The 23,479-nt window shown below is 36.4% G+C and overlaps 1 protein-coding gene across 6 annotated transcripts in view; it reads right to left on the bottom strand.

Moving 5' to 3' along the window:
* Positions 1-6,675: 6,675 nt before the first annotated feature.
* LOC134157869 (leucine-rich repeat-containing protein 4C) overlaps positions 6,676-23,479 on the bottom strand; it is a 536,647-nt gene continuing 519,843 nt past the window's right edge. For all 6 annotated transcript variants that reach the window (XM_062607292.1, XM_062607295.1, XM_062607293.1 and 3 more), the window contains one exon: positions 6,676-9,182. In XM_062607292.1, coding sequence (XP_062463276.1) covers positions 7,224-9,140 — 1,917 coding nt within the window. In that variant the 5' untranslated portion in view covers positions 9,141-9,182 and the 3' untranslated portion in view covers positions 6,676-7,223. The remainder of the gene's footprint in view (positions 9,183-23,479) is intronic.

Below are 23,479 nucleotides of genomic sequence, written 5' to 3'. Positions count from 1 at the left end.
TAATGCTATGAATGTAGTGAATGAGTTAAGCTGGATACATAGGAGGGCAATGTAGTCTTATATCCTACAATCATGGAGAAAATATATAATTAAAAAAGGTCATCTTTTGAAAAAGTATGTTGAGTAAAAATTGAAGTTTCAAAAAAAGCTGAAATTGTAAACAGAGAAAAGAAAATAGGATGCTAGTCTGAAATATAAATCCAAGGAAAATGTGATTGATTAGTGAAGAAAAAAACATATCCAAAACCTAAAGAATCATGAAAAAATTATAAGAATTTATTTGGGCTTTCTACCCTTCTGTGACAGCACATTAGAATGCAATAAAAAAAAAAGTAAGGACGTATAAATCTTGCACCTTCACAAACTTCATCATATACTTAAGTTTTTTGTTTTACCATTTCAGTTCCTTAACTTAAATTTGCAAAAGCAAGAAAAAGCAATTTAAAACAAAAAGCAAAAGCATACTACCAAATTAGCAGGTGTTTCACAAGGTATCTTTTTTTTTCTCGAAATTCTGATACCAGTTTTATTAGTCAAAATTGTTATCCCAGCCTGAGGGGAGAAAAGGGAAGAAAAATGTTTCCTGATTAGAAATACTGTATTACTAAATATAATCCCAGAGGACAGAAATTCAAAGTTCTAATAAATTAAACATTTCACTGGTATTGTCCTTGTTCATTCTATGCATTTTAGTGCTTCTTCCATATTCATTTTAAAGGGCCAATTTAAAATTAGTAGAGGTTAATGTTAAAATTATATTTACATGCAGAAATTGCCAATTGGGTGTTCCCAGAATGAAAATTGCTACTTTTTTCCTTGCAAAACTGTTTTTTACTCACAAAATATTACTAGTTTGGGTTTTGGGTTTGTTTTATTTTTTTCTTTTTAGAATTCCAACTTAAATCTCTTGCTGCAGTAATCTCCTAGCATCAGTACAATTTTCTAACATCCTAAATTGTCCTGTGAGATGTGTTTGACCTATACAAGTCTAAAGACCTTTCTAGCTTAAAGTTATACTTCAGAGAGTTTCCCACGTGATTTATTTAGAATTCATTCATCAGTGTGTTCAAATATTTTCCAGCTATACCAGAAAATATAAAGTATGAAATGAGAATAAAAGGAGGTGATGAGGAGTCTCACTCTCTTGTTTTGTAATATTTTTTTGCAATGCTTAGTTATTTTCTCACGGTTCTTCTCTCCCCATCACCATTGCATTTTATTTTATTCTTCCTTGCCTGGTCAGCTCGTTACTATTTCCTTGTTGTGTTAGATAGGCTAAAGCTTCCCTTTCAGTAAGGAATTGATTGCTTCCCCATGGGTGTGCCAGAAATCAGCAGAGAGTTTAAAATATCAACACCCAGAGCCAATGTTTCTCCAGGTAGAAACAACAGGTGACAATATTTCCAACAATAATTACTTGTATCCATCCTGATGGAAACACCGCTGACATAGGCAATAGAATGTATTAAAATAAAAATGGCAGAAAAAAATAATCTCTGTCATGGAAGTCCTAGCAAAAGCCATGGAACTGGTCAGTGGTTTTGGTTTATTCAATCTGATAAGGCTTTGATGATTTTCCTGAGTCATATAAACTGTTCTCAACAAAAAAAAAAACAACCCGGGGGAAACATTCTTTAGGCATTTGCTTTGTAGGCATCTGATAACATTGTTATCTATTGCTTTTTTTTTTTTAAATGCAGTTTTATGCAATTTGGAATCCTTTTATAGTCTGGATATCCAAAGAAAGACATTGATATTTTTTTCTCCAGCTCTAGAACTTGACCAAATATCATCACAAAGAAAGGTATGTGGCAACAGGAGAAAAAGAAAAGACTATTTTAACCTGGAATATAGTTAACTCACAGCAGGTGATCAATAACGATAAACTCAGCTACAACATTATTAAGAGCCATATAAATGATCTATGAAACTGCCTTGCAGTATCAAACAGGTACCAGTTGTTTTGCAGTTAATGGATGTAAACAGCTTAGTACCCAGATCTGCAGAGGTTCTACTTAGACTGACCTGCCTCCTGTCCATTGACCACTGGAATCTTTCACTGCACAAGCTATTTCAGGTTCATGAAAAAAAGACCCAGAGTATTAAACATGATCCTCCAATGGGTGCAGTTTGGATGACTTAGCAGAGAATTCTTTGCGTGCTCTGTCTGGGAAACTGTTCTGGAGCTAAAAACCCAGATTGCATCATAAATGTACTGCAAAATTTAAGAAGAAACCAGAAAACTATGGATAGTGCAGCCAGAATCCTTGCAGAAACTGAATGATATTTAGAAAAGTAACTCAAACTTTTGAGTTTGAGAACTGGGTAACTCGGTTGTTAGAAAAGATGTAAAGCTTATCTGGGATATGCAGCTGACACGTCTTGCTTTAACCAGTACATCTACTGTTACTTTCAAGTTCAATAATATTCTAACTACTTCTATTTTTTTATCAAAATTTCCTACTTCTACGTAAGATTTAGTTTTCAAAGTTCTCAAAAATAACATTATATTTTCTTCTTTATTATTTTATAAAGGTTAGCTATAAAATCATCTGATGATGTAATTTCAGCGTCTCCTCCTCATTCCAAAATTCCATACATCACTGAAGTTACAGTATGGGAAAAATTTCTCTCTTATGAAATTCAATCATGTTCATTAATTCAGTCCTTTGTTAGCAGACAGTCCAGCTGTAAGTTATAAATGTATGAAAGCAAGGATTAAGACCAAGACAAATTCAATATAATATTTTGTTTAACAGATCTCACCTAAAGAAATCATGGCATTAGTATCAAAGCAAATAGCATGTAGCTATTGAACTACAGATCTCATTTGTGTTAATAGAGCTAATAATGAAAAAACTTACCCATATTACTTCAAACCAGCATTACTATATTGTCAAAATATAATTTGCCACTTGTGTCAAACTTACATTGCGGATCTTTGACTTTTTTTATTATTCAAGTTTTCAATTATTTAGTGTGCATTAAGCCTTAAAACCTACTTGTGATTAAATGTGATGAACATATATAAGTCCCTCATTTCTCGTCATACACTGTATGTCTGAAGCTCAGATTTTACACATTCATTACTTCTGCATTGATGATCTTCAGTGGGAGCAGCCACTGAAGTTGTTCCTAACCCAAAGTTCTGCCCTACTGTGCTTTTCCAGCCACAAATGACACACCACCACAATGTTTCCATGGGGCACTGCTATGTGTGAGGGTCTAGGGCCAATAGAAATGTAGATTTACTGAGTAGATTTTCCATAATCTCACAGAGTCCATCCCCTGCTCATGAACCCTTGCTATTTCAGTAGTGATGGCTCTGAGTGTTACTCTGCTACAATGCTAATATATAATACCTCATCATAAGATGTCCACTACTACCATCAGGCTAACTGTTGAATGGATTTTCGATGCAAGCTTGAAATGAGGCTGTTTTTTTGGCAACAGCTGCACAAAGGAGAACAAACATGCATTAAAGAATTTTACTAAGAAAAACAGAAAACCAGATGTGGAAGTCTAACTTTCCTTACTATATCTTGAAGATAAGGAGAAATTGTTTCTTCATTTACTTCTTTTGGTATGAAATTGCAAGATAGTTCCTGACACATCATGGGCCTTCACTGCCTGGACTTAGAAATAAAGTGAACATTTCAGAAATGTTGTATTTACCTCACAAAAAAAATGAAATATAAATTTTAGGGAAGGGCAAATAGGTGGAAAAGATTTTCCATTCTTCTCATTGAAAAGGCTACAGTAATGGTTGCATCTGACATATAAAAGCTCATAGCAGCTGTTATGAAATCTTTTTACAAAGTTATGAAGCTAAACTAAACACAATATTAACTTAATTATCTTTTCTCTAAGTCTGTGATCAACCTATAATGCCATCAGTGGGGACAGGGAATCTTGTAATCATTATACATGATTTTTAACACATTAGAGTATTTTAGCAAAAAAAAACAACCACCACAATTACTGTCATAATTTCCACACATTTAGCCCTTTTCAAAGTAAAATAAAATGTCTGCCTTGTATGATGAATTGAATGGAACTCACTCGCTATGCTTTTTACATGTTGCTTCTGCATATGGCAAGATTTGTTAAGACTTGATGGCAATTCCAGAAAGAAAATGTGTGTGCATTTCGTATTTGCACAGGACAGCAGAGAAATGTCTTCAAACTCCATCAAATGAACTGAAGAATAATTCTTCCTTTCTCATGAGCCCACTAAAAGTGATAGCTCATAACCAAAATCCCTTGGTTTTTTGTTTTTTTTTTTGTTATTATTATTTTTACATCACACAGAATCTAAAATGTGGTCACCTGCAAGAAAAAAATCATGAGAACTTTCTATCACTTGTGCTCTGCCATATAGAAGACTCATGCTTCATTCTTAACATTGTAGTCTCTGGAGCAGTAACAGGCTGTATTGGCATGTGATTTCAGCATCAAAACAAGAGAGCACAGCACTCCTCTCACTTTATTTCAGAGCTCAGTGCACGATATAAACTGTGATGTTCTCTAACTCTGGTATTTAATTAATCTATGAAAATAATGAGTGTTTTATAGAAGTAGGAAGGAGTCAGAAATAATCTCTGTAGCTCCAAGAGGGATAGGGAAGATGCAGGGAAAATAACTAATATAGTTTCCACATAATATGTGTATACTTACCCAATCAAATACTGTTTAAAAAAGTCACTGATATTATTTTGTATTACCCCATAGAGGAATAAAGATTGTCACTGACCCACTGTCCCACTTAGCAATAGTTACACCTCTTTCTTAAAGACCTCCCATGCATAATATTTAGGAGATAGTAAAAACTACCTGCTTATAAAACCATGGTGACCATAAATGCTTTCACAAATACTGTTTGGAGAATAGCCATAATTTTTTTACATAAACCTGTTGATAGATGGCCCTAGGTTTCCTGGAAAGAATTTTTCCAATTTTCAGATAAGCCCTGGTCATAGACACAATGTTATTAGACAGATGGATCAAGTACAAATAGCAATGTGTAACTGCAGTGTTTCTGTACACCCTGCCACAATGCTTAAATGAAATCGCCAATGAAATGCTCCAATGCATTTTGAAGAAATAGGCAAAGCTAAGAATCAGAACTGAAACATTTTACATTCAGGTCCATCTTTGTCCTCTGTTAAAATTCCCTTAGAATAGATATTACTTTTCATGTAGTACATCAAAGGACAATGTCTTGAAAATGTTTCTTTGAGGTTATTATAGAATTTCTGGTTTCATTTTGTGTTATATTTATCAGACTCCTTGCAGGGTGTGATTCACCATCAGCTATCTTCACTGTGTCCTCTTTGAATCAGGCCTTCTTACTACAGTATTCACTTGCAACCTTGAGAACTGTGCATCCAGCAAGAGACATTTACCACTTCAACCTAGCAGAAGCTCCTTCTTAAATTTACAGAAATTCACTGTTCAGAAGGGTCTGCATTCTGCATGCTATTGCATATTAGAAAGCTCCAAAGCGATTTTGATATGAACCAAGAATATTATTTACCTGGCACAGGACCTTGAAAACTCACAGTAAGTGTGGTAAAGGAAGAAAATAGGTGAAAAGATATTCAGAGATGATATGTATGATTCTTTTTCCCCACCTGTATTGTCTTAAAATGCTTCTATTCAATTGCCAATGCATCAAGTAGTTTAATTTGGCAGAACGTCTACTTGGAAGAACAGTGTTCTGAAGCTGTTTTTTCTTACTAAAAGTCTTCTTTTTAGCTTTCTGCATGCAAGGTATACACCATGCCTATACCAATATCCTAAATCCAGTGAACATACATAAATAGAAAAGGATGTAAGTTTTCTGTTGGTAAAAGAATTTGAGTTTAAATTAATGTAAACTGGTTACAGGGAGTCTAACAGTCATGAAATTACAGTAACCTACGCTCTCCTCTGATTTGGGTTTTTTTAAGCCGAAATTTTCAGATTTCTTCCTTTGAGTTACTCTGTTACCAGCATTTTGATTTCATAGGGATACAGCTCTGATTAGAGGTATTACAGACAGCTAAATGTGTTTCATATTTATGTTCAGGAGTCCTAGAACAACTGAACTGGAAAACGCCAGCTTTAATGTAAAGTTGAATTTTCTTATTGACAGTTATAAATTACAAAAAAAAAAACAAAACAAAAACAACAAAACAAACCCAGAACAAATTTCTTTTTAGCTCTGTCCAATAGATTCCGTGATAACTGCAAGTCCTTGCAAAACTTCCTGGCATTGTGAAATGCATCTTGCTATATTATACAGATAGTTGAAAACACCATTAGAAGGAAGGATCTTAATCTTGCATTAAAATTCACTCACCCTTAGTTGTCAGTATGCTGCTTACATAAACTAAAATGAAAACTATGTTATGCTTCAGTAAAGATCCAAAATGACTTAATTATTCTCTTTAAAGTGATTGTGTTTTGGACCATCACAGCAGAATATTGTAAGAATTTTAACAAATTGTGATGTTCAAAGCCACACTAAAAATGAGCTGTATTCAAGTACAGAAAAACCCAATATTTTATTTATAATCTTTGTTTAGTGTTTGAACTACAAATTCTGTTCTAGAATTGCCTAAAAGATCATGGGGTTCATAGGTTTTCACAAGTAAATTAATTTCTTGGGGTTTTGTTTGTTACTGCTTTTACTTTTTCAATTTTTTCACACAACGGTGCTTTCAGTAAATACAGAGCAAATCATTACATGGGAAAAATAAGGTTTGATTATTTGTTTTTCTCACTTGTAAAGTTGATGTTATGGTTCCATTCTCTATTGAATAATTTCAAAAAGGCGATGAGGGAAAAAAAAAAGAAGAAAAAGTGACAAAATAAACCGAACTCACCACTAGTATTCACCATAAAAATTCCCCCAATGTAACAGAATTCTTACAAAATTTCCTAGACCACTTCTTTTAGGGAATTGAGATCTCCTATGAAAAATATGGTGAATGGAAATCAGGGTAGGGTGGGAATTAAAACGGGAACAAAGAGGGCAAATAAGTGCAGCAAAAACAGGTTCTGAGGAATACACATAATTTTGTCTGCTTTAGATCACAATAGAATTTTTAATAAATAAATTTCTTTTTCTTTGTAAAGACATTTTTTTGAAACAGTAGATTAGCCCAGTCATTTGTGTCATTTGTTTTATAAATCATCTTTTGTCATCCCCACCCCTACCCCATAATGTCATAAACGTTTTAGATTTGAGTTTCTTGTACATTGTCTTTTGAGTTCATTCGGATCAATAACGGTTCATGCACTGAACTGTGTATTGAATTTATTGTGTTAACTGTGGTTGTGTGGTTGAAAGGAGATTTATAAGAGTTATAGTGATTTAGGTGCTCATGCTCTATTGCTGGCATGGGCAAGTGACTCTCTATGGGTGTGTCACCTGTAAGCTCATCATCCACATTAATAATCTCTACAGTCCGTGTTGGAGCATGATGGTTCTGCCGGTGATGCTGTTTCCTCATTTTGTAGAAAATTACCAGCATCACAGCAGCCATGAGAGTGATAGCCACAAAACAACCAATTATGATTTTGGTAGTCTTCATAACCTCATCTATTCCTGGGATCCCATTGTTTGCGTCTGTCACAGGAATGGTGAACATTTTTTCTGTTGATCTTGTGCTCTGTGGAGTGAGTGAGGTTGTCATGTTAGTAGTCTCCCAGTTGGTAACTGGTGTGGGCCCAACCTGCTCTGTGGTCTGTGCCTCATCCTGAGAAGGTTCTACAGTCTCTACTGTGACGGTTGAAAAGTAAGTGTAACCAGGGTTATCCAGGGCAGTCACGTTCAGTGTGGCAGAAGCTGTGGTATTTCCGACAGAGTTACTCACCATGCATGTATACAAACCCGTGTCTTGCACAGTTACCTTTGTAAAATTTAATGTGCCATCACTAAGCACAGCAATACGAACTCTGTATGCCCCATGTGTCATAACAGATCCATTTGGAGTAATCCAAGATACAGAGGTCAGGGAGGTTGATGCCCGGCATTTCATCTCTGCAGCCATGCCTTCTGTGACATTGAGGTCTGCTGGTGGCTCCACTATGACCGGAGCATAACAAGTGAAGTAATTCAGGTCCAGCTCACCAATGTACCTTCCTTTTAAACTGGGAGGTGTGTGACAACGGGCACAGCATGCAGTATTAGAAGGTGCCTTGTCTTTAATCCACCAGCTAAGCCAAAGGATATCACAGTTGCAGTTCCAAGGGTTGTGATGCAAGTGAATCCTTTCTAGGTGGAGTGGTGTGAACAGGTCATGAGGCAGTAGTGTTAGATTGTTGTGTGCCAGATTGATCTCTACAAGTGACTGAAGGTTATCGAAAGCATTCCTTTCTATCACTTGAATCTGGGACTGTATCATCCACAATTTCTGAAGATGCATTAACCCTTGGAAAGAACCTGGCCGGATAGCAGTAAGGTGATTCCCAGAAAGATCTAACTCATCCAGTTTTACAAGTGGGGTGAGGTTAGGAATCTCTCGAAGATTGCACATGGCAAGGTTCAAATACCTCAAGTTGGACAAACCTTCAAAGGCACCTTCTGAGATGTATGAAAGCCTTTTCAATTCCCCCAAATCCAACCTCCGTAGAGAAGGGATTCTATTAAAAGCATAAGAAGGGATGCTCTCAATGGGGTTGTTTCTAAGCCACAGTTCCTTCAGTTTTGACAGGTATACAAAAGCCCCATTTGGGATAGTGGTCAGACGATTGTCAAAGAGTTCCAAAGTGTTGAGATTGGCCAGTCCATTGAAAGCCCCAATTTCAATTGTTCTGATGTGATTCCTACTGAGCTGCAGGATTTCTAAGTGCCTCAGATGCTTGAAGCTATTAACTTTAATGATTTGGATCTGGTTCTCATGGAGATTGAGTAACCGGGTGTTGGTGGAGATGCCATCTGGCACGTCTCTCAGATTTTTCCGTACGCAAATCACTTTACTGAACTGGTTGCTGCAGGAGCAGACAGAAGGGCAAGTTTGAGCCCTCACTAGACCAGCCACCACAAGAAGCTGAAGAGCCAGCAGCACCACAAGCAGGGGGTCAAATAGGGCCCTGTTAAACCTAGGACCTATCATTATCTGCTGTGGGTGTAAGGTCATCTTGTTCAACATTCATAATTTATTTGGTACTGGTCTTTCTGGAGTTTGAATAGCCTGAAAGAAAGAAGGGAGAAGGAGAACATTAAATTAGTATCAAATATTTAAGTGTGAACTGTCCTCTCTAAACAACGGCTTCTCAAGACCTTCCAGTCAACTCAACTCCATGAAACTCCATAGCAAGAATAGCCATAGAAATTCTCATATTTTGTTTCCTGTACAGCTACATATGTCAGCTGTAACTGGCAATGAGATAAGAAAACCCCAGACACTAGCTTTTCCTGCTCGTTCCAATGTATAACACATGTAGCTGAATGGCAGATAACATGTTCAACGGCAGTGTATACCTAACAAAAATGTTCTGACTCAGAGGAGAATTGAAAGAAATGATAAAGGCCTCAAAAGGCAAAAAATAGGTAATATAGGAATTATCAGAATATCCAAGGCATTAATCTTCTTGACACATTATAAGACAACAGATAATATGAAGAACAACGGGGTACTCCTGTTCTGTAGGAGTGAAAATCTTTGTCTAAACATAATTCCTGCCTTGAGGTATAACTAGAAGTAAAGCCTTTAATACTGAATGTAGCAGGTCATACAAGTGTCAGGACAAGATCTTGCCTATTTCAAATTAAAAGCAAACCAACAAAATAACTAAATGAAAACCCAAGAGAAACATGCTAAGCATTGATTATAGAATCATAGAATAGTTAGGGTTAGAAAGGATCTTAAGATCATCAAGTTCCAACCCCCATGCCATGGGCAGGGACACCACACCTACACCATGTCACCCAAGACTGTCCAGTCTTGCTTTGAACACTGCCAGGGATGGAGCATTCACAACTTCCTTGAGCAACCTGTTCCAGTGCCTCACCACCCTTCTTTCTGTCTAACCTAAACTTCCCCTGTTAAAGTTTGAACCCATTACCCATTGTCCTATTGCTACAGTCCCTTGTGAAGAGTCCCTCTCCAGCACCCTTGTAGACACCTTTCAGAAACTGGAAGGCTGCTATGAGGTCATCAGCAAACTTGCTTTGGGAGCCTCAATCCCATTGTCCATGTTGCTGATAAAGATGTTGAACAGGATCGGTCCAAACAGTAACCCCTGAGAGACACCACTTTTTACCATCTCCAGCTGGACATTGAGCTGTTAACCACAATTCTCTGTGTGTGGCATCCAGCCAATTCTTTATCCACTGAGTGGTCCATCCATCAAATTGATGTCTCTCCAGTTTAGAGACAGGGATGTTGTGTGGAGCAGTGTCAAATGCTTTGCAGAAATCCAGGTAGATGACATCAGCTGTTCTGCCTCATCCACCAGTTCTGTAATTCTTCCCTACTGTTAAACAGCATCATCCAATTTCATGATATTTTGTCCTCAATTCTTTTGTTTGGCACCAACACCAGAGAAACACTCATTAGTAAATGTGTGCTGAATACAGAAATAAGAGTAGCCATTTAAATGCTGAAAATTATCCCTGTAGCTTCAGGGTTGGCAGTTTCATTAGCAACTCTAAAGAAAACCTGCAGATCTTACTGTAAGGGGAAAAAAGGCCTTTCTAATACAATCATTAGCATTTTAAGAATTTCAGTACTGCTTCATTTGTGGCAGTTCTGAAAGCCCCCAGCCCTCAGCTCAGTTTCAGTCTGGTACTCAGTGCAAGATCCGTCTGTTGTAGAAATGAATTCAATTTCTTACAAATCAGCCAAAAGTGAAGCCTTATAAATTACAGCAATCTTAAAACATATTTATAAACTAAAGCACGTAGATGCATAATGCATATTTTCAGTAAAACAAAATACTATAAGGCAACAGTTTCCCACTCAAGCCTTCAAATAATTTTGTGTAAAACCCCATATTTAAAAAAAAAATACAGGAAGAAACATATTAACTTGCATCTCACAGCAATCCTTTCAATGAAAGTCTTTTTTTTTTTTTCCTAATTATGTATTCAGACAATTTTCTTGAGAATTTTGAGAGGTTTGAGAATTCATTTCTGCATTTTTTAAAAACTTGTTATAATAGTTGCAATGGTTGTTATAAAGGCTTGCAAGTCTTTCCAATCTCACTTTTAATAATTTACTGCAGAAAAAAAGACAATATAATAGTTAAAAACCTCTGAATGGGAATTGGAAAGTCTAGGCTCTATTTGTTTGTTTGATCTGCTTTGTAAGTACTATTTATAAAACATCATTCTTGTTATGAAAGATTCATGAAGCTCATGTGTTTTGCAACCTTGAGCAAGTCACTCAGGTTCTTCCTCTGTGGGTTACACTCCTGCCACACGACTTTGAAGAACCCTGTGGCTGTAGTGTTAACTGCTCCCACCTCTCCACCTCTTCCCTCTGCCAACAACTGCACTTCTTGACATTGGCTTCATGTGTTTAGGATAATGTACTAGACTAGATAAGGGTAGCTGCTCTACACGACTTCCTGTTTACTGCAGACTTACAAGGTCACTTTTCACTTCAGAGGTGCTGAACACAATATATGGAGAAACAGTCTCCAAGTAATCACTAAGATTCAAGTTCCCTTACTTCAAAAGTCCAACTGTAGCAAAACTATCTGCAAAAAAGGGGATGAAAAAGACCTGTTTCTCAACTTTCTTAGACTGTCTGGAAGAAGAATCTGAATGTTGTAGTCTAAAGAATTATATTAATGAGCCTAATATCAGTTTAAGGCTCCTGAGTTAAGATCTGTGATCCATGAGTTTTGCAGCTGAATACTAATAAACCATTTTCTGTGATAGTTAATGTAACTGTGTTAGCATTTTTGTTTGTCACTGGTTTTCTTTTATCCAGTAGATTTCTCTTTTTGTTCTCTTGTTTGTTTTTTTCTAAAAAAAAAATTCTAAAACTTATCCCCTAAGGACTTGCACTGAATAATGAATTCCATAAAAAAGTTATAAATCAGATTGAGAAATACACCAAACCAATTATTTTACCATTCAGAGAATCAAAGAATGATTTGGGTTGGGAGGGACCTTAAAACTCATCTAGTTCTAATCCCATGCCATGGGCAGGAACACCTTCCACTAGACCAGGTTGCTCCAATCCCCATGCATCCTGGCCTTAAAGACTAAAGGATACTCCATTATCCAGCAAATCTTCCCTTTCTATCATTACACATATGCTCCATGGGTTAAAAAAAACCCAAGCAGATAAGCACATTTTACGCAAATACAGTACTTCATTATAATGAATTATCCAGTTATGATACTGATTGGCAAAAATTGTTCATCCCCCCAAAATGTTTCCATGTCTCAGCTGCAAAAAGATATTTAAAATACATGCTTTTGTTTTATCATCTTTTAATAAATTCCCTATATTCTTCCCATGTTTGGTTATTGACTCAGGCAATGAATCAGCTACGTAGACCAGGTCTTTGTACTGAAGGCCAAAATCACCCGTGGCTTTTCTGTTTGCCTTTTACCTCAGTCCTGTGCCAACGTTCCCAATCACAGATAAGCTTCAGAACTATGATCTGTCAAAGACCCTTAGGAAATTCTACAAACTTCAAACCTGCGTATACTGCAAATACAAGGTTGGTCACTGACTACATATTAGCTTCTCTGAGTGTATCATTTTGAAGACCAGAACAGCATTTTGTGAGACGTGAATGGGAAGTTCTAGATGCATTTTCATATGTATCAGTGTGCTTGACTTTTCTCTGTTTAAGTTTTATCTTGTTTAATATGTAAGTACAGAAGTTTTATATTGCCATTCCTCTGAAATGTTTTCTAGGAGGCAGTGTGAGCAAATCTCAGCTTTTGTAGCATTTGATTTAACTTTGAATTTATTTACATTACTAAATATTTCTCTTTCCTGGTAATGCCGGGAGTAAAATGCAGTATTTAGCATAGGACCACATTAAGTGGGTTTGGTGCTGCTGAAGTGCAGGGGAGCTGATAAAAAAAAAGCCAACTTGATCAGCAGAAAATATTTTAGGCAATGTCTTGCAAGTGCTCCCTTCCAACTGGTAAGCTTTGCATGAAGCTAACATACTGCAGTAAGATTCTTAGTGGCAGTAGGAATTTATTAAAAAGGTCCTTTCTTTTGCACTGGCGTTTTTCTACAGCTCAGAGCTCAACTATTCAGGAAGACTTGGTGCAGTTATTTCACATCAGGGTAATTTTAAACCATAAATACCCTGGAAAACAAATTAGCCAGCACAAAAAACACAGTGAAAAATTCATTTAAAGCCTCGAAGAACATCATGGAAATATTTTAATGTGCTTTACATAAAGACCCATCTGCAACTCAGTAGTAGAGTAATTTGCCATTCAATATCTGTCTATTATGTTAGAGACACATAAAGGTTTAGCTTTATAAATCCACACATGGAACACAGACCACACACCAGCTTCTTTAGCCTTTGTTGAAAAGTCTTTGTCTTCTAAGGGATTTTTTCCCCCCCTTCATTTTTCTAGTATCAAAATATGAACTCTATGGTCAACTCAATAACACTAGTGCCCTCTGCTGTATAGATCTAAAATGCAGTTTAAAATGCAGAGAATTTTTACTACTGTCAGCTCCCCAGAAAGGTATAATTATTGCAGGTATTTCAAAACATGACCTTAAGTCTGTGCCATGGCATTGTTCTAATTACTAAAGCATATATCATCTGTCATTTTAGCATGTATATTCTCTCCATGGCCATATATGGAGTTATTTGGCTTGGTTTTTATTTCCACAGAACTCACAAAATATTTTTTCAAACTGACATTTGACATGCATGTTCTGTACTCTATAGCTTTTGTGAATCTTAGTTAGTCTCAATGTACTCCACATTTTACTTTCAGCAAAGTGTTGCCCTCTTAAGATCCAGTGCAGAAGATGAAGAAAGGAATAACAGAGCTGATCTATCTCTGCAGACATGCACAGTGCAGCTTTCACGAGGGACAGCTGGAAGGATGCAGTAGTTATGCTATTGAAATGCAACTTTACCAAATGTGTATGCAGAGTTGTCTTCCTTTGTTATAGAAACTGCAATTTGTTTTTCTATTTTTTTGTAATTAGGTTTGAAGACTGATGAGATTTGATCCCTCTTTGTTATTTTACCAGTAGAAAGTGAATGGAATCACTCTGATCTCTGAAGGATTTTCCTGTAACAGTGGGATTTGATTACAAAAGAGAACATCTACACTGTTCCCAAAGATCTGCCTAATGAATACCTCAGGCAGGTGGCAAAAGTATTTTCCTAAATTCCAATGACCCTTAGCTAGATCACTGGCAGTTTACTTGCTGTTGGTACCTCATATTTAGCTTTCTGTCTAGTCTGTGGGTCTATGAATAAGTGTCGCAGCAGTGGAGTGTTGCAGTGCAAAGGCCATGGCTTTATCCTAGTATATGGTTTATGATACAACATGATCTAGCACACTTTGTTTGGTGCTGTCCATCTGACGATAAAAAATGAGTTGTGATGATATATGTCACTGTGTTGAAAATATAGCAAAATTTATCAGATATAAGGTGATTAAACTATCACAGAAAATATAAACCCTCACAACTACATCATTGTTAAATCTCAGCAAAAGCACAGTTAAATCATCACAACTCTCCCTCAGCCTTGTATACAGACCACTTCTTACAACTTTTTTTGAGGTTGACAAATATGTGGATGCATTCAGCACCTTTGCTCCACATTATATAGCACAGTGTATTCTGTACATTACACCCTTTTAAAGAGGTTTTTGAGAGGAAAAACCTTCTGCAAAGATGTCTACATTTTTAGTAAACAAGACACTCTGCAGTTCCAAATTAAATGGCAAATTTCCAAACATGTGAAGAGGAGCAAGGTACGTCAAGCAGCTAATTATGCTGGGAAGTCTTTTCTGGTAATATCAGCACTGCAGAACTGAAAATAGTTTCTGTATGGAGCAAAGCATGGAATACAGCAATAAAAATACGCCTAAATCCCAGGATGACCTTATGCAGAAATGACTTTTTTCTTACTCTTTTCAGGAACTCTGAATGTTCTCAAGGCCTGAGAGTGATCCCCTTTTGCCAGCAATGCCAGCAGAGGAATCCAAGGGAATTGCAGTGTAAATAGCAGGAAACAAATATACAGTATGTTTTAGCTCCATAAAATACTGAAACACATGAGGGTATACCCTCGTCCCAGAACAAAGACTGAACTGTGGGCAGGGAGCTCCACTGGGGTCCAAAATCCTCTACCAACAGCTGCTCTGCAAATGCTCCTGCAGCCTCAGGTGCATGACTCCATCTGGCTGTGAAGATTTGGGCTGATGGAAACACATTGCATGGGATTTGCTTCCCATACCCTCCTGCTCACCCTTCCCCTGCCTCTTCTGTCCTGAAACACCTTTCCACCTGGATGAACTCCTGAGGACTGGAGCTTCCAGTTCAACAGAATTATAAATACTTTGCATGCAGTTCCCTGCCCACACACAGCACAACGACACCATTCTTTTCTTCATTGAATGTCTGCCATCAACATGCCACATACACTATCTTCTTAATACAGCATTACAATAATCATCTTGCAAAATCAGCAAACTAGATTACAGCAGATCTCAAATCTTTCTCTTCCTAATCTTATTTTTCATTTCTCTTATAGACTGGCTCCTGTCTGAGGTGTTGGGATTTTTTTAAAATGGACTATCTCACAGTGAAAATCCATCACTGCACTATACAGCTTTGTATCTTTTCCTCTGTTCTCAAAAGTCAGTTTCCCTTTTCAATGCTTTAGGACTTTAAAAGTCTCAACAACAATTTAGGGAACCATTGCAATAATGCCTGAAAACCTGGGAGGTTTCAAAATCCAGCAGCTTTTATCTACTTGGGGTTTATTTTACTTCTTTAAATACAGTGAAGGCCAAAGCGGGCTAGATAGGCAGCCCTGCAATGCAGACTGGTCACTCATGAGACCAGATAAATCAAAATACTTATAATGTAAATTATTCTCCTCTTTGCATGTTTCACTGTTTCACTTTGGGATATAGCTGAGATTTTTTATTGCCCCTAGAAGCATGTAAATGTAAGAGGCAGAGTGGATATGGCTGTATGACAGATACTTCCAGGTTCTCTTCCACAAGCCTTTGAAGACCCATTTGAATCACTAAGACACTGACCTGAAAGATCTAAACGTGATTGGACACATTCAATCCTCCTGAATCACCACTGATCTCAGGAGAGTTCAGTCAAGGATGAGTTTGACCCTCTCTGCCTTTTACTTCTTTTTTTTAATTTTGTTATACAGAAACCAGCTGTATTTCACACCTCTCATTTCTCAGCATGATTTCATGTTTCCTCTCTCATTTTCTTCTAAGGTTTAAAGTTTTCTCCTTAACTTCAGGTAACAGAAATGATCATGAAGTAGACATTTTAAAAAAGAGAATTTTAATGAACATTGGTCCAAGCACACATATTTGCATTTTATGGAAATTAAGAGATTTCCCAGTGTTCTAAACTAAATCAGTCTGCTATGTATGTTTATTTATAAACATTCTTTTACTCCTAAGCAGCATTTACATGTGTTCTTAGTACAAGTCATAACATTTGCCTAATTTTCTAGGGAAAGTCATAGGAAACATCAGTCAATATGTAACAGATATTTCTTAAGGACATATTTATATTTATTAAAAGGAATTACTTGGTTTCTGTATTGACCTTTCTCTGGATGTGACCCAAAGGATGAAGGGGACAAACCGGTCCTAATCTCCCTGTTCAAACTGCTCACATTGGTATGAATAGAAACAAACAATGAACTAACTTAAATTCTTTTATAAAAGCCACCACAATACAATTTGGCACTAGTCCACCCAGAAACATTCTAGAAATTTAATTGGAAGTCACTTTTAAAGTGGGTTAATTATAGTGCATTAAATCTTTTTGTGGACACTCTTATTTAGAATTTAATTTAAGCTAAATTGAATCAAGGCCACTGCAATTTCAATTAAGAGTGTCTATAAAAGAATGTAATGTAGTTCAGCTAATCCAGACTTAATTTCGATTCATTTTTCTGAGACCCCATGTAGACATTAGGAACTTTTGTTATGTATTGACTTGGGTTTGATTTGAAACAATTATGTAAAGGTAAAAAGGTTTTCTACCTCATCACTGATCGCTTGGGTTATTCAAGTCCATTTTGCCCTTCTCACTTAACTAACTCAGTTGACAAAACAAAGTTTCTAGAATATTTTTGTTTGTTTTGTCTTATATATTTTTCTGGACAGACATTTATGTAGGGGGAACCAGGCAACCGTACAAAAGAAATTCTACAATACATACGATAACAAAATTTTCTAAATTATAGCAGCAGGTCACTACATCTCATGTGCCAACCACGATATAAGGGGAAGTCCAACAAGCACCTTCAGGATTTCATTATCTTATGCCGGAAATACCTCAGTGAGCAACAATTAAACTGCAGCATATTTGTAGCTATTGAAAGGAAGCTTTCTTAGTCCCTTTTTGGTTTATTATAAAAGGAAAATCACAGTTCCCTCTTCAGAAGGTATCTGTGAACCACAGCAAAATTAGTATAAAACCAACCCTTAATAAAAAGTTATATGATGTCCTAAAGCACCTCTCCAAAACAATGCAATTTTCACTCCTGTCACATTGGGGTCATTATTTTGAAACACTTTGGTATTTCTTTGGTTTTAGCAGAATAACAGTGAGTTAAGACACCTATTCAAAAGTACTACAGTGATACTTCAAGCTAGTTTTTGTCTGGTAGATTTTTATAATTTTTTTTAACATGGAAACATCAGCTCGTAAAAATTAACTATATTTTCAACAAGATACTACAAGATTTCAGAAGAGCAGGCAAAAATCTGCTGGTTAAGTATACGAAATATTAAAATGTTGTGTCACTTAAAAGTTGCAAGGCTGACAGAATCCAAGATGATTGCCCCAGTTCCTCCCAAAATTTTTTCCCTACGCACAAACTGTAAGACCAGATGTAGGAAATGTCATCTCAGAACACCACATAGACTAAGAATGCATGTACAAATGTAGCCAATAGAGTGAAGAGCAACAACAACAAAAAACCACAGCAGAGTATATACTTGCCCCTAAGAAAGTTTAATCCTAATCTTGAGAAAACTGGAGTCTAGTTTTAAAGCCCAAAACATAATTTCCTAAATGACAATATGTATGTGCCTACTAAATATGCTAACGTTGAATATTCTTGTTACCCATACAAATCATCCTCTGAGCTTTGCTGAGCTCTTAAACTCAGTAGCCAATCTAAATTAGAAAACAAAAATATTTCAGTTCAATGAACATATAATGCAGCTGAGGATCAGTGGTAGTTTCTATACTTTGCCATAGATGCTCTGGTAAAATTTGAAATAACTTAGATTATTTTTAAGATTAATTTTATTTTGAGATTATTGAATCAGAGGATTGTGCATTTCAGTGGTATAAAAAAATCAAGCTTGTGCCTTAACAAGTGCAGTTTTTCCAAATGCATTTTGTAATGTATAAAACAGAGGAGATTAGGGATGAAAGGGAATTGTATTAAAGCAGCCACGCAAAATCTACACTAATGCTTTTTGGGGTATGAATTAAAATTGGTATTTGCCTAATTTTTCTATGCCATAATACTCTCAAGAAAAGTGCTTTCCTTTTTTAAAGTCTGAATTATTTGGTGTTCAGTTGGAGAAGTGCTTGGTAGGTATTTCATAACCCTGGTGACTACAGGCTAGCATGCATTATTCTAAAACACCTTCTGGGAGAAACATACCCAGCTAATAACACACTGAAGTACCAGAGTCCATTTTGCATCATTGCATTTGTAGTGGCTAACTGAATCCAGATTACTCCCTCATTTTGATAATAAACAGACAAAGGGACACATGAGATGAAAAGTTAAGGCTGCAAATAGCCTTGAGTCTGGCAAACGGTAGTTAAACTTCTTGTCCTTGGTAACTATAGAAGCCCCTTAAGGTAAGAGAAGAACTCGGGCATTTTGTAGTCCGCAATTTACAAGCTGTTTATTTAATTATGAAAGAATATGAAACTGCTAGGGGCAATGCAATTTTCATACTGTGATATGTATTTGTAGTGATAGTACAATGGGCAATGGGTTTAAATTTAAATGGGGGAAGTTCAGGTTAGATATAAGGAAGTTCTTTACTGTGATGGTGTTGAGGCCCTGGCACAGGTTGCTCAAAGAAGTGGAGAATGCTCCATCCCTGGCAGTGCTCAAGGCCAGGCTGGACAGAGCCTTAGGGGACATGGTTTAGTGTGAGGCATCCCTGTCAATGGCAGGGGCTTGGCACTGGCTGATCTTAAGGTCCTTTCCAACCCTAACTGTTCTATGATTCTATGATTCTACAATACTATTTTGAAAGCAAAATTAGTTATAGAGAAATATACGAAGCTATTTTTTTTTTTTTACATTACTTGGTTTAGGACTTCTATGAAACTGCAGCACACTGCTTTTTACTGAGATTTGTGATTGATTTTTTTTTTTTTTTTCCCAAAGGGTGTGAGGAGCCAAAATTAGTAATTCGCCATTTTGCCATAATATCCCTAAGTAGATTCACAGTAATTATGTCCATTCTATGCCTCATGAACAAAACCAAGGTCAGGGTGTATTTCAATTAAACCCTAGGTGTTACCAAAGTGCAGCACAGCCAGAATAGCAAGCCTGTTATTACCAGATCTGTCACTGCAGGGCAATAAATAGGTGCTCTTGCATACAGCATTGTACACCATTAAATACTACAAGTGGGAAAATGTTTCAGTTCAAATTAGCTAGTGAAAAAAAAAAAAAAGAGGGAAACTATGTGATGACTCAGAAGGATTATAGCTACTTATAAGTAATTTCCCAGATCTGAACAACAAACTTTGACCTGATGCTTCTGCTGTTGGGAGTTGCATGAATGTAGGGGCTCCAGGGCCCTCTGTGTACAATGGTAAGTTTGGCAACAATCCATCCATGGTTGATCACCTTAATAAGATGTCAAACATAAACTCATCCTCTCAAGGCCTCTGGAAAGGAGATAGGCAATATTATTCTAGTTTATGGATGAAGAAACTGAGGCAATAATGGATTAAAACTGTGTCAAAATTTAGCATATGTCCCCATGACCCTTCACACTCTATGCTGACTAGATGCACCTTGTGTTGCTCCAAATGATAGCCATGTAGCAACCACTAGATAGCTGATGACCCCAGGCTAATGTGCTTCTCAGCACTGCCCCAGCCTAGCCCTAAGAGCACAGAGGCAGAGTCTGCATCTGACTGGAGCAGATTCTTGATCACAGCAGTCCACAATAGTCCAAGTGGACATGCTATAATGAAAGGTGTCAGTAGCAGAGGCAGGACAGGGGCCCAGAACTCCCAAGTCAAATGCACACAAGAATGAGGATTTTATGTACATACTAAAGTTTTATGTACATCATCAAGTTTTAGAAGACCAACACGCCATGCAATTTAAAACTAAATTTGATTAAATATTTGAAAATGTTCTGTCCTATTCTACAGAATCCTTTATTATTATCCTTGTCATAGCACTTGTACATCTTCCAGAAATGCATTAAATATCTTAAATCTGTCATTTAATCTGCATCTCTCATTCCTTCTCCTACAGGACTGTATTCAGATACAGATATTACCAAGTATCTGTGGCAAGCTGTTGACACTACAGATGACAAGCTTAAAGAAATACATTGTGAGTTTAAAGTTACAAGGTTTGCTATGCTATTCCTTCTTGAAAGTCATTGGACATCTCCTGAGAAGTGTTCCTCCCTTCTACAAAGTGAACGAGCTACTGACACGAGTATGGATCACCTGGGAGCCAGACCAATTCCTACTACAAAGGGAATGGGCAGAGACTCCTCGAGACCATCACCTTTTCTCTGTTAAGAGTTCTTAAAAGCTTCCTCTTGGCAAGGCTCTTCAATACATGTGATAGAATCATCTGATCCTTGGCTACAAGACAGCTTTCATACAAGCCTCATGTCAGACTGGGTCTTGCCAAGCCCTGAACTGACTTTTGAATATAGATGTTTAAAATAACCTGAAAGAAAATTCCTGCCAAAGAACTGCACAAGTGTCAAAATGTGACATTTCACATTCATTATCATTTGGGGATATCCAATGAAGAAGACGTAAATCACTTGAAAATGAAGAACAGTTCACACTCAGAGAAGTATCCCCACTAGCTGAAGAAGGAAAGTGAAAAGGATAACAGTTAAAGAGGTTCATAACTTTTTGAATGCAACTAGGCAAAGTATCTTCTGCACCAGTCCAGGATAACATGAACTCTACTTTTCCCATTTGCAATAATTATATCCTCCTCCTTCTGCAACAAACATCTGTTTTTACCTAATAAAGGACTGATGGTGTTTCGTAGACCACAGTACTTTTGAAAGATAATATACTCCGGTACCAGTTTCATTCTGAAGTGACTAATTACTAATATTTTAATTGCTAAATTCAAGTAAGTGCATTAACTCATGAATATGTTTGTATAAAGCTCAGTCACAGGGTCACACGTGTATATATACAACTACATTTGAATTCTACCTTAAGAGGTAAAAAACATCCTTTCCCTTAACATCTTAGTCAAGCACTGGAAGCAAAATTAAAAAGACATAACTAAGTAAAATTGTATAACTATGTTATCTGCTTAGAGCACTGCAAACAAAAATAATTATGTATTTTTACTTTAACCTGTTTTAATTTTATCCAAATGTTAAATTAATTATGTAGTAACTTGTTAATACTGGAACATTCTGTTTCTATATCTGCTGAAATAAGGCACCAGCATAATCCCATATCATCCATCCCAATGTGTTTTCCTGAGACATCCAAAACATATTCACCAAAAACATGGACTGAATCAAGACCTGATTATGTAGAACTGTCTGGAAAAAATATTATTAACAAAGAAAGCTTTGAATGAAGCTTGGTGAAAATTAAAGGCTCCAAAGGAGTTTGCAAGAAACAGTGATAAATGATGAGTTATTCTCTTTCCATCTAGACCACATAAAAATCCAAGAAACATAAATTATAAAGATAGAGAAGATGTTATCTCTCTGAATCCATATACTGTGATAAGTGTTATAAAGAATAGATTAATTCATATATCCATGTAGTCATGGCTTTAAAATTGATGAATATATATTTTTGCAATGGAATATCTTTATGTAGGTTGCCTAACCTTCTGATTGAAATAATTCATAGAATCATAGAATAATAGAATAGTTAGGGTTGGAAAGGACCTTAAGATCATCAGGTTCCAAAACCCCTGCCATGGCAGGGACACCTCACACTAAATCATATCACCCAAGGCCTCGTAATTGGCCAAATTTGAAGTATTAGTAAATCAATATGAAATTCATATCAGATCCAGGAAAACTGGCATATCCTTCTTTAGGAAATGATCATTTTCACCAAAGTGCTGTATTTTCTGCTTCAAGTTAACCGACAGGATACAATGTCCAGCATCAGCAGTGCTGTCTGCTTGCTCAGCTGTTCAGGCTCTGAAATGCTGGCATAGTGTTCTATGTCCCTGAGCCCACCACAAACTTCATTTATTAACTAGATCCATGGGAGAAAATTATGGGTAAAAACTGTCTCCTACAGAAACCAATGGGAGTTGGCCTTTGATGTGATCTCACATGTCAATAAGAATTTGTTGTACAGAGCCAACTGCAGATTATTGCTGATGTAAGCACCAGGGCTTTGATGCCATTCTGTTAGGATATTTTTCACACAAGGAGATCTAATTTCCAGTTAATTAAAACTGTCACATACATAAAAAGAAAAGTAGCAACTGACACAGCTAAGACATAAAGTCAGAGCTCATATTTGTGGGGAAAAAAAAAAGGAAAGGAAAGGAAAGGAAAGGAAAGGAAAGGAAAGGAAAGGAAAGGAAAGGAAAGGAAAGGAAAGGAAAGGAAAGGAAAGGAAAGGAAAGGAAAGAAAAAAGAAAAGGAAAAGAAAAAAAAAGAAAGAAAAGAAAAGAAAAGAAAAGAGAAAAGAAAAGAAAAGAAAAGAAAAGAGAAAAGAAAAGAAAAAAGAAAAGAAAAGAAAAGAAAAGAAAAGAAAAGAAAAGAAAAGGAGAAAAGAAAAGAAATGAAAAGAAAAAAGAAAAGAAAAGAGAAAAGGCAATGTAGTATTTTAAAATGTCAGGGTATTAACATATTGGATTCTTAAAAAAAAATCCAAGAAATTACTCTGCTACTTTACAAATGTATACCAAAAGAGTAAATCCAAGGTTCAAAATAACTAAAAATTATCTGTCCAAGATAGAATAAATTTGATAGCTGATGTTATTCTAGGATATAAATATGCCTGTTTACAATAAAGATTTCCATCAATGAAAATATAATTATCACAGACAGCAGTGATACCACCTTTTATTA

This window comes from Pezoporus occidentalis, unplaced genomic scaffold (genome assembly GCF_034315485.1).
Source record: "Pezoporus occidentalis ecotype Australia unplaced genomic scaffold, CSIRO_AGI_Poc_V1 ctg121, whole genome shotgun sequence".
Classification (NCBI taxonomy): Eukaryota; Metazoa; Chordata; class Aves; order Psittaciformes; family Psittacidae; genus Pezoporus; species Pezoporus occidentalis.
This window is presented reverse-complemented; position numbering and strand designations above follow the sequence as displayed.